The sequence below is a fragment of the Acartia tonsa genome, chromosome 13 (genome assembly GCF_053477335.1).
Source record: "Acartia tonsa isolate MP-2025a chromosome 13, ASM5347733v1, whole genome shotgun sequence".
Lineage (NCBI taxonomy): Eukaryota > Metazoa > Arthropoda > Copepoda > Calanoida > Acartiidae > Acartia > Acartia tonsa.
In genome coordinates, this window is record NC_137272.1 from 21,561,233 (window position 1) to 21,573,641 (window position 12,409).

The window sequence follows — 12,409 nt, forward strand, 5'->3', positions numbered from 1 at the left end:
ACTTCCACAACAGAAAAGTGTTTAATATTTACAAAAAGATTAGAGTAAAACACTAGAGGTGGAAGGGGTTAAATAACTTTATAAACTAATCAAAGGACCCTGTGCCGACTCTCAATTGGGCCTTTGAAAATCATCCAATATTATCGGAAATATTAACACAGCCAAGTAACAGAAAACTTTTAGCAAGCAGATGAAAAAGGTCCTTGGAAAAGGGGGGCAGGTAGTTATCTGTTTAAACATCTAAGCTGGATCTTTAAGTTATTTTAGTAGTGAGCAAGATCTGGGTGCGCCGAATTTCCGCCAATCACAGCGCGGCATTTCATAAAATGCTGTGCTCTCATTGGTGGAAAGTTGGCTCACCCCGATCTGGCTCACCACTAAAATGATTTAAAGATCCAGCTCTATACTATAGGTCTGTTACAAAAAGACATAGTAGAAAAAAATAAAAGGTGTTTAATGAAGAGAGTGAAGCAAAGGGAATGGGACTGTCTGTGCTGTTGTATTAATATTGGTTTCTAATGATTTCATATTATGTGTTACTTGTGCGGAAGTGAAAGCACACCACAAACTACAACACACAGCAGTAATTCTTTTATTTTCAGCGTTTATCCTATTTGGGCACGGAGAGATAGGACAATGGGATTTTTACTTCACAAAAAGTGTATTAATTCGTTATGTTATTCGTTAGTTTATACATACGGTCGTACAAACTAACAGTGTTCAAATTTTACAATAACAATCTAAGTCTACAGAAGAGGTATTTTTATCATAATTTAGTGTGTACTCCAATTTATTGTCCATTATCTTATCCCTTATGATCTCTGTATTCGAATGAGGTTGGAATCAAGTAAAAGAAGAATGGGTATTGACAAGAGAAATTTACCAATAATTTTGTTCGTCTATTTGTAGATATTAAGGCAATTTAAAAGTGTTAAAAAAGGACATACAGACATCCTTTTGTGTTAGCAATCATATAGTAGCTTCGCATAGATAAATTATGAAATTTTATTTGATTAATTCGTACATGGATAAGTGAATGAACCAGCTTTTTATAGGTCTATGTATATTGTATATGAACTCTGTGGTTAGGATTTATTCCAAAATATGATTACTGCGATAAATGGATTACTAAGCTAGCTTAAATTATTACAAATAAACACTGTAAAAAACATATATTTAGACTTTAAAAATCTATTTTTAAAAACGATTTAATTGTTTATCGGGATGAACAAGCGAATAAATATAAAATAATTTTGTGGGGGTAGTTAAAAAGGTCGTCTTTACTACGAATTCTTGAAAAACTTAGCTGAAATAACCAAATAATTTTTCGAATTAATTCAGTTGTTGGTTACAACTTTCATTTATAATTAATGATTGTGAATTATGAAGAAGTTTAATAGAAATTTCAGTAAAGGGAATTGTTTGTACATCAGAATAACAGTTTTAATAATCAGATTGAGATACCCAAACATGCTCTCTCATTTGATAGCTCATAAAACTTTGGGTACTTTTTATTGAATTTTAATTTGTACAATTGTACAAATCATTACGAAAAAGCTGCGAAAAAAGATATATAACGTTTCCTATAATAGATTTTACTACTTTTCAAAGCCGAAAAAGGCTTTTGCCATTTTCGAATACCCTTAAAAAGCATTTAAATTATATAGTATGACGAGGAACCCAAGGAAGGAGGGGACATTGGGTTGTATATTACAATGGTACCCAAAGTTTCATGACCACGCTATCTTATTGGTTGACCCAAAGACTTTGGGTATTATTATTGGTTCCAAACTTTTCCACCAATAACTTTAATCTAAATAAGGAATAATGATCATAAGAGATGTATTGTACATCCACTTATTGTGCATTGTCTTATCCCTTAAAATCCCTGAGATGAACCGTAAACGGACAAACAAATGGCTGAAAAAGAATAAATCTTTGTGTTGATTGTCGTGCGCTGAATTTACTTCTTTCTACCATTTTTCTGCTCAAAAGATTTTGTGTTGTGTATTTTAAGCAGTTGAGTATTCTATGAAGAATCCTACAGACAACCAATCAAAGATTTGGAGCTTTCCCTCAAAGGGCCTATCAAGCACTAACTATTCCTCTCAATACTTTTTGAAAATAAGGGGCTGGTATTTTCGGTGCCTGAACTAGTATCTAATACATCCTAACCCTATGTGACATAAGTAACAAACAAACGAACAAATACCTCCCACCCCCTATTGCTTGCTCGAGCTTTTTCAAAAAGTCTTTATTTTATATTGAGTTAGGCCTCTAGCAGCATAATCGAATTATTGCATGAGTTTTTAAAATCAGTAATTTGGTGCAAATGTTCTCTTTTTTGAATTAAGTTTCATACATTCTCAAACTATTAGGTATCTATTACATTTTAGACGGTTAATTCCAAGACTTCCTATTATATAAAGTAGTAAGCTTTTTTTTGTCTGTAGCGGAGGATCTCGCTAACCGCTGAACCGATATGGTTCTCCTTTGGAGTGAAGCTTCTTATAGGTCCCAGGGTGGTTTTAGGCTGTTTAATTTTTACCAAAAAGTCGTTGTAAGGTTTTAAGTTATTTTTCTGCACTTTCATGTCCCTTCTAATATCCCTATATACTAGGGACGCAGCCGCTAGTGATATTATAAACTACCAGACCAACACAGGGTTACTTTGCATAGTCGCAGGTCAAGTAAATTAGTAAAGTCAACGTTCAACCATTTCGTTGTGACAAAAAAATATAACCCTTTGCTTTGAAGCCTTACGTTGAAGATTTGTAACCCAATTGAAAGGGTCTAATTGTTCTAGTGTTCATTGAATGTATCCAATCATAATGGACTATGCAAAAAAATATCTGCTAAATACTTTTAATATGCATGTTTTTTTTCTGAAACGGTTTAAAAAGCAGGAATTCAGAGGCCTATTAATAATAGGCATATTAACAAAGGCAAATTAACACCCTTGAGACTGCCTACCTTTCAAACCACACGATTTTTACCTATAGATTTTAACTGTGCATATGTTGTACCTGTTTTTTGTTAAAGGCAATTCAACTACCTTAAACATAAATCTCATGCATCTGACATTACAAAAGAAACTTTATTGCATACTCATGGCTGAGCCTTTAGTTTATAAATTGAATAGCTTTAAACTATCCTTGGACCAATGTATTGTATGAACACTAGTTTTCGTATCTAGGACTTATCCTGCTAATGTTTTATTGTATAGTGTAAGGAGTTCATACAATATTGCTATTGTTGTAGCATAGCTACTCTATTATTAATGTTTGTCTGTTTGTCCATCGGTAAGCTACTCTTTAAGTATATTTTATGGAAGTTACAGTGTGCGCCTATTAAAATCTACGCAGCATATGTTTTTCTAATCGTGGCGCTAAAAAAATATTTAATATTACAATATTTCTGTATTTCTGTACTGCAGATTACTGTTATTTTTACACCTATAATGATATTGTAAGCATTTGGATGTGTGTTTCTATTTATAAAAATTGAACAATAAATATAAAGAGGAATGCCAACAACCCCCTTAAAATTTAAAAGGCATGCATTACCCTTTTACATCCACTCAAGTAATATACCCCCCTTGCAAAACCCCGTGCACGCCACTGGTTTTAACTTTTAATTGGCAGGAATATGTCAAACCTCTCAGGAGAATTGCTTGAAAAAAATCGTTAAAAATGTAGTCACACTTTTATAGCTCTTGGACATTCATTTCATAGAAAAAGACCTAAGAGAAAAAAAGGGTTAAATTTTGATGTTTTTACAATGTAAAATTTGATTTTTGTAGCTTAAAATTATTTTAGGTGATCTAATAGATTTCTGGCTGCTAAATCAATGTTTCTTTAGACAATTATTCAGATTGTATATACAAAGTAACATATTCGGGATTAAAGTTTTCAATTTATTTTTCTACAACGAATCAATATTATACCCTGAAAATTTCTTGTTTTGGGTTCTTTATAAGTTCCGTCAGTTACATTACTATAAAAGGTTAAATATGGTATAATCTAACTGTTAAGTTGAAGGCCTTATAACTTTAGGAATCCCCTTTTTGTAAAGGTCTTAAATATGTCCTAGAAACAATAATTCTTGTGTTTTTACCTTTTTTTCTATCTCTTTTATGTATTTTACTTTGTGTTATCTATATAAGGTTTAAAAATAAAAACATGCAGTAGGTAAAAACAAAATTTCTATCATAAAGGGAGGGACATCGGACTGTAAATTACACTGATGATTAAAGTTTTATACAGAAACGATCTTTCATTAGTCGTAAACTTTGGGTACTTTAATTAAATCTTGATATGGTTGTACATTTCTTTTGTGTCCAAACTTTTCAAAATATTTTGTTTCTAAAGGGCAATTTCTCTTCAGAGAGTGGTTATATCCTCCTCCAAAGTAATTAAAACCTTTCCTTGTCCTAAAAGAATTAAGCTGTACAGTAAACACCAACCATATCGACAAGTGTGTTGACAAATTCTTAATCTATACACAAAGACAGACACATAGATATCGTATTACTTTACCGTCTGCTAGAAATATGGGAGTAGATATTAGATATTTTTTTTCTCTATTATATCAATCAATAATGTCAAAGCAAGCACTTTTAGAGTTTTTAAAAACTAACTTTATTTTAACCTACCTTTTGTAACAGTATCCTTGAAAGTGTCGCTAAGGCGGCACAAAAAAAGGGGTTGGAAAAGTAGTTTTCAGTGATTGATTGGCATTTTTAAGCCATTATATGGTTCATACATTTCAATATTGTAGCGCCCCTAGCATTCATTTATTTTCTCTACATTACCACATAAAAAATGGTGGCGTTATTATGTTAATCTCAGTATTATACTATTGGAATTAATATGTCGATATTATGTCAATCTGACCAGTTTTTTTAATGCCTTAAATTTATTACAAAAACAGCAGGTCCATATAATGAACGCATTAAAGACGTTCATTGAAGGCATAATTCAACTTAAATCAATAACTTAAAATGAAGAGATTATCTTTTTACATCATTTATTAACATTAATAACGTATTGATACATTTTTTTGCTATGGTACATCTGTTTTACAATTATATAAAGCTAAAAATACATGTAAATATATATGAGAAATTAAAAATAAAATGTATTTTTAGAAAAAAATTATGTATTCTATTTCTTAAACGAAAATCTCTAAGTTGTTACATTGATTTCATAACTTGTATTTGATTTCTGAAGCAATTAGGTATAGATTATCAAATCTATAATAATTTCTAGAAAGTCTAGAAATAAATATTTTGATATTTACCTATTTTACATCTTTGATTTGTCTGTCTGACTAAATAATTTGTTGGGCTTCGCTTTTATGTATGTATGTTGTCCGTCTGTGAGAAAGTCCTTAATGCAAAGGTGAAAATTTGATTTTCTCGGATAGACGGCTGGATATTTTGTGAATATTTCCCATACCAATGAACATTTAGTATGCAATTTAAATGGTCCTACAATCTGCCGGTCATGCTATGAAATGTGAATATTACAAATATAAAAATACATGTGAAAGGTTGGGTGATTTATTCTTAAATCACCTTATCCGTATTCCCATGCATGGTTTTTGTGATTCGCTACTTATGTATGTTGTAACCTTTGTTTTAAATTTAGTTAGAATGGTTTGACTATCTTCTTATTTCCAACTATTAGCCACATAGCTCGCCATATAGATATCTGAAAAATAAACAAAATAGTGTATGCCAAGTTTTTGTATCAAACTTTTTTGCTTTTAAAAAATTACGGCTTCTTTGAACGGTGCTTTCCCCATAAGTTCCCAACGAGCACAAGAATTCTTTCCCCCCTTTTTGAAATAAATTGAAAATAAAGAGAAGGGGGTTAGTATTTTCTCATTTAAATGCCTACCCCCTGCGAGGATACCTAACCCTGAGGGACTACTGATTTAAAATTTATTGTTTTTATTATTCTTGGAAAATTGTCTATAATAAGATAACATTCATGCTTTTTCAGTATAGCTCAGAATCTGTTTTAATCCATCAGATATAAATCAGTTTCAAAGCCATGCTGACAAAAATTCCTTAATCAGTCTAAAAAGTAATTTATTCTGTTTTTCTTAAGTATCACCAGACAACAACTAATAATACCTGTGTATTATAAAGTTCTAAGTTTGGGGGTAGTAGATGTTTATTAAATCTTTCTTGGGCATCTTTCACGGCCTAAAAATATAAAATTTTTGACATGAACAATATTTCAGGTATGGATACTTTTTTGCTAACATTTTATTAATACCACTAGCAGTTAAGCCCTTAGAGGCCTCGTATTACTCTTTCAAAAATGGTTACAAATCTTTCCATGACTTCTACGAAGCTTCACTTGAAAAGAGGGCCGTTGTTGTAATTGTTATTTATCGCATCGTATTATAAACAGCTTTCTGCGAAAATAAAAATTTACAAGATTAAAACTAGTTTTGTTAGCCTCTTGCGTCGTGTCGTTTCTAATCCAGCGGATATTAATGGGTTTCGAAGCCATACTTTAAAAAAAATCTTGAAAAAATAGGCAACTACTCTACAATTCATTCACTTTTTATATGCATGATTTAATAATGACATGACAATACCTTCAATCCTTGTGTCCAATTGATTTGTTCAGAAAGTAAACTTTCAGCCTCCTTACATTCTTTAACTATGGTCTCCAATGGGATATCTTCTACCTAAAGTATTATATATAGATAGTTTATAAAAAAAAGTAGAGAAATTTTATGGTCTGATATTATATGGATTATTATCTTTCTAAATAGATAAATGGATAGATTTTAGCTTTAGCTCTTAATGGTATTTTTAGAAAGATTGATAGATGAATATTGTAGGAAGATTGACAAATAAATAGACAGATCAGATAGACAGACAGGCATATAAACAGAATTCCAGACAAATGGATAGACAGACAGACAAAAAGACAGAGAGACAAGTAGACAGATTGATAGATATACAGAGAGACAGATAGATAGATAGACAGAGAGTTAGACAAAGAGACAAACAGAAAGACAAAAAAAATACATACAGAAATATAGAAAAATAGACATATAGACAGACAAACCAACCATGTCAGCTCTATTTTGATGACAGAGAAACAGACAGACAAACAGACAGACAAACAAACAGACAAACAGACAGACAAACAGACAGACAAACAGACAGACAAACACACAAACAGACAGACAAACAGACAGACAAACAGACAGACAAACTGACAGACAAACAGACAGACAAACAGACAGACAAACTGACAGACAAACAGACAGACAAACAGACAGACACACATACTGACAGACAGACATAGAGACAGTAATACATACAGGGTGCGCCACATAAAACCGGACTTTTTCTAAATTGTAAACAAATTAACATAAAATCGTCAATTTAAAAGATTTTATTAAATTTTAAAAACTGGGAAGCAAACTAGGTATATGACTATTAGATCATTGAATAAAATCGCCGCCATCATCAATCACCGCCTCTACCCGCCTCCTCAACCGCCGGCAGTGCCAGGTCAAAATGTACCTGTCCAAGCTGGCAAAGTTCTCCTTGATAGTGGCAATGAGTGAGGTCTTTGTGGTATGAGCACGTCTATTGGTGCATGCTTCAAAGTAGCTCCAGGCCCAAAAGTCCATTGAATTAAGATCAGGCTGCTGGGAGGCCACATTTCCTTAGGATTGTGTGTAACCGCAGGATCCAAATTCACCCAACTTTCAAGCTACCCTTTGACACGGAGGCCTTTATTTGGACCTCAGTTGAGCTAGAACGACGTTCTATACCTTTTTGGAAATAGCATGAAGATTCAGCTAGGGTTGTCAGCGCAATCCATAGTCTAAAATGAGTTTTTAAGTTCCATATGGGTCTTTAACGTCGAGAACCGAGAAATTTTCACGATTTTACACAATTTTTGACGTTTTTGACATCTCTAAATCTGCCACGTTTCACTTTGCCGAAGTATTACAGCTAAGCCATTTTAGATAGAGAGCTCTAGTCTTTTCTAGTGTCTTACTTATGTATCTAACAGTATCCCCAGCAAGTTGCATAACTCTACCTCATCTACAGATGGGCTGAGGTCCGATTTAGTTGGCCCTAGTCGAGAATCCAGATTATATCACCAGCGCATATCGAATCTGCCTTGTTGAACATAAGCGAGGCCAGCTCGGAGTACGAGCCCATCTTCGTCCAAAGATTTTTTTGTGCTAAAAGTTCATTACCTAAGCTTTTTATAGTGGGGTCAAACGTCCTGATTGGTCAAGTAGTTTTGACGCTATGACCGTTTAAAAAAAGTCCGGTTTTATGTGGCGCACCCTGTACATACATTCGAATAGACAGACTGACAGTAAGATATATAGATAGATAGACAGATAAAAACAGACAGTTAGATTGATAGTTTACCTTAGAATCATTGCCACAGACTAAGCATGTAAGCTCACTCTTTACTGCTATTCCTTTTCTTCGCTCCAGAACCTAAAAATAATATGAAATCATTATATAAAAGTAACAGGAGGTCTATCTGTAGTTTACGCTCTCACTAACCGCTTGTTTCCTATTTTTCTTTATCAAGGTTGCGTGATTTTAAAAACAAAAAATACATTTCAGGAATAATCTTTAGTAGCGAAGCTACTCTATAATTCAAAATGCTCTTCAGTCAGTCATCTACCTTTAGTGGAAAAGGATTGTATAGCATTATATGAAAGTGGTCATAGCTGACATAATATCAACAAACCATTTTCTTATGACAATGATATATATTAAGAAAAGGTCTTTACTGACATATTTTTTGTATGATTTTGAGAGTTTTACACATCTTTAATATTTTGTTACTGTCTGTTATTTTTTGAAAAATTTAACCCTTTTTCTGCAGAGTCCTAATTATCAACTCATTTTTACACATAACAAGTCTTATTATGCAGTAGAGGTTCTCTAGAATTGACCATGTCTGTCTATATATCCTTCAGTATTTCTTTAAATTCAATGTTGCTATTTCGTTTCTTTTTATTTTCTCTCTCTCTCTTTCTCTGTCTCTGTCTCTCTCTCTCTTTCTCCTCTCTCTCTCTCTCTCTCTCTCTCTCTCTCTCTCTCTCTCTCTCTCTCTCTCTCTCTCTCTCTCTCTCTCTCTCTCTCTCTCTCTCTCTCTCTCTCTGTAGCACTTATTCCTTCTCTCTCTCATGCTCCCTATTTTTCTTAATTTTCATTTCTTATTCTCTTACACTCTCTCTCTCTCACTCCTATTGAAAAGCTTCGCTACAATATGACAAAATCGTCCTTTTTACTTTTTTAGTTTAGTAAATGAAACAAAAATGACCTTAAAAATACTCTTGGGGCACCTGCTTAGCACCCAATTAAACTGCCAAAAAGCGCCAAAACTTTTTTTGTCCCTCCCCCCTCCCCCCCATTTTTTTTGATAATGATAATGATAATGTAAATTTCAACAAGATAGATATGTATGACAATAGAAGTCAATCCTTAAAAAATAAAGTCTTTGGCAATGCTTATTAAAGCAAAGTTTAAATTAGGCACTGTTATTAAATCAATTTTTTTTGATGTTAGCAACTTAGCAATGTACGGCAAATGAAGTCAATCCTTAAAATTTTTATTTAAAAGTAGATTGAATGATAATAAGTCATGGATAATGTTAATTTCAGTAAGATAGCAATATTATGGCAATAAAAGTCAATTCTTAAAAAAATATCAAAGTCAAAACTTAAGAATTCAAAGGAAAGTTAATGCCTAAAAATATGGTTGTACCAATGCATTCTATAATAAGTGAAAGCTTAAAATTTGTGTTAGATCAAACCTTATAAAAATGAGAAAAGGATTTAACTTCTGGAGAATTGTTAATTTCTTAAGGATTGACATCAAGACGGATATAATTTACTCCATTTTACCACTCCAAATAAAATATACTTTTTTTGTATTTATACAATAGCAATTTTGATAACGAACATTTTAGTATAACATTTCCATTCTTAAAGAATTATTGAAATTGGTATGTGCATTCAATAACGCATTTATTTCAATACAGCTTAATATAAAAGTAATAGGGTGTTTGTCTCTTTGTTTAAATATTCCTTATTTAAAAATGTCTTATTTATAATGTTAATTTCTTAAAGTAGTTTTTAGCTATTTGGTATTAAGCTATTTTCCGGAAGATTATCTAACCGTGGACAAGACACTGGTATAATGGTAAAGAAAACTCCTTTTCTATCAAAACACCCTAAAGACAACAAACTCTTTGATGTTGCGATATTTGTTTAACTTAGCCTGTTTATGAACAATGGTATTCCCTCCTTGTCTTATCATTTGTGTGTTGCCATAGTTTCTTAGTGTTTGAACCTTAGTAATAGGACAAGACACTTTTATATAGCCACTAAGACCAGCTCAAGTTTCACATTCAAGCACTTTATGACTTGACACGCTGTCTCATGGGAGCTTCTCTTAATTACCCCACCCCCGCCTTTTATGGCAGGTGTACCAATTTAAGTCACCATTATATGGTATGGTTCCGTCTTGAATCAGCCACCTCCGCGAGATCAAGCTAGCACATTACCAATTACGCGGATTTTTTTTGCTCGCAGTATTGTGGGAGATATTTGAAAAGGAAACTTGTCTGAAATTGACATCTTTATGGTGACATGATATTTGTAGAGGGGGTAGCAAATCAGCCACCTTCAAAAGTGCTAAAGTTGTTATATTGTCAAAGTGTTTCTTTTTTCACTAATAACACGATTTCATTCAATAATTGAAAAAAAAAATTTAGAACTATCAGTAACAGTAAACCAATCAATCCTAGTATAGAAAACTTTTTTTGTCCACTAAAACGGTTAAGTTCTTCATTTTAGGAAAGCTTGACAAAGGTTCAGGATGTTTTAGGCTATTTTATTTGAAACTTAAGTCTTTTGATGGTTTATGGCTATATTGAACCCCCTCCTTAACTCTACTATTACTAGATGTCCTTAGATGCTAGGGGCGCTGCCGCTATACAATTTATAGTACCAGGATTCTTCCCAACAAGTTTCAGCTGTTTAAATTTAAATACGAGCTTAGGAGCTCCCAAAAATGTTCAAACAGACGGACAGACATTGCTACTTAAAAGAACCCAATTTCAAAAGTTAGAAGATTTGTAAGCAGGTGTTTGCTAGGCAAGACACTTCAAATATATGGTTCACCGTTTATTACTAGGATTGGTGCTTTCCCTCAAAGTGATCATCGAGCACTAATACACCCCCCCCCCTCTTCTTTTTGATTATTATGGAATATGAAGGAAGGGGAGAGAGAAAGTAGCCTTTTTTTCCCCGATGCATAACCATGCAGGGCTTGCCTTTACTTGCGGTGCCCTAATCCTATGGGTTTAACCAGTACCCAATATGATCTGACCTAACCTAAAAAAAAACTACTTCTCCTAATTTAGTTGTCCTTTGAATCAGTGTTCCAAAAATCAGACATATAGGATAATTATATCACATGACAAATTGTTGTCGAAAAAGTAAAAAATAATCTTTCAAAAAGAGTGCTACGCTTTCTAAATTATATCTTACTGTTATATGAATCATCATACAAAGATTGAAATCGATAGGACATGTTTAACATTAAATTAAGAAAAGAGCTGACCGTTAGGCACGGAAGGACGGACCGACCCTAATGATAGAAAATCTTTGTTTTTAAAAAGGATTATGAGACAAAACGAAGACGAAGAAAGTCGCTCAATGAGACGTCATTGAAATGAGGGATTATACATCTCTTTTTCTAGGAGTTTTCTTTCTCACTCCTCTGCTCCTTATCCCTCATTTTTATGACGACAACATTTTTTTTAGGGACTTTCTTCGTCTTCGACAAAACAGTATCTAAATTTATTTTTCATTTATAACTAATTATTGTTAGTAATTGATAGTCATTAAACTTCTAAATGTCCGTCTCTCTTTAATATGATAAGATAATCTTTTGTGCTTTGCTACTTATGGATTTATTTACATAATTGTTGTTTTTATTTAATAATACAATTGCAAAGAGTTATCTTTAAATAAATCTGACAAAAGTTTTTTGTATTTATGAATTATTTTATAACATATTTAAGTCAAAATAGAAATAAAAGGCAATCATTATCTTTTCCTTGTATTCAAAATGACCTTGATCTCTTAGCCCTTTTTTGGGGTGGGCATGTGCCTCTTTTATGTTTTTACACAGAAGCAAAATTTTCAACAAAAAATAAGCAAATTTTCTTTAATGTGTTTAAATTCGGATCATAATAGTTGGCCACACTGGAAAAAAGTGTTTAAAAGGAATTTTTAGATTTTTGTTAAAAACTTAAACATTTTATTCATCCCCCCTATTGCAATAAAGCATATAATCATTGAAATTGGTGTGCATTCAGTTCCG

The 12,409-nt window shown here is 32.6% G+C and overlaps 1 protein-coding gene across 3 annotated transcripts in view; it reads right to left on the reverse strand.

The window, feature by feature from the left end:
* Nucleotides 1-5,016: 5,016 nt before the first annotated feature.
* Nucleotides 5,017-12,409, reverse strand: part of LOC145303965 (protein-lysine N-methyltransferase SMYD4-like) — a 42,390-nt gene continuing 34,997 nt past the window's right edge. For all 3 annotated transcript variants that reach the window (XM_080145634.1, XM_080145633.1, XM_080145635.1), the window contains 4 exons: nt 8,429-8,500; nt 6,616-6,708; nt 6,143-6,214; nt 5,017-5,714 (listed from right to left, as the gene is read on the reverse strand). In XM_080145634.1, coding sequence (XP_080001760.1) covers nt 5,652-5,714; nt 6,143-6,214; nt 6,616-6,708; nt 8,429-8,500 — 300 coding nt within the window. In that variant the 3' untranslated portion in view covers nt 5,017-5,651. The remainder of the gene's footprint in view (nt 5,715-6,142; nt 6,215-6,615; nt 6,709-8,428; nt 8,501-12,409) is intronic.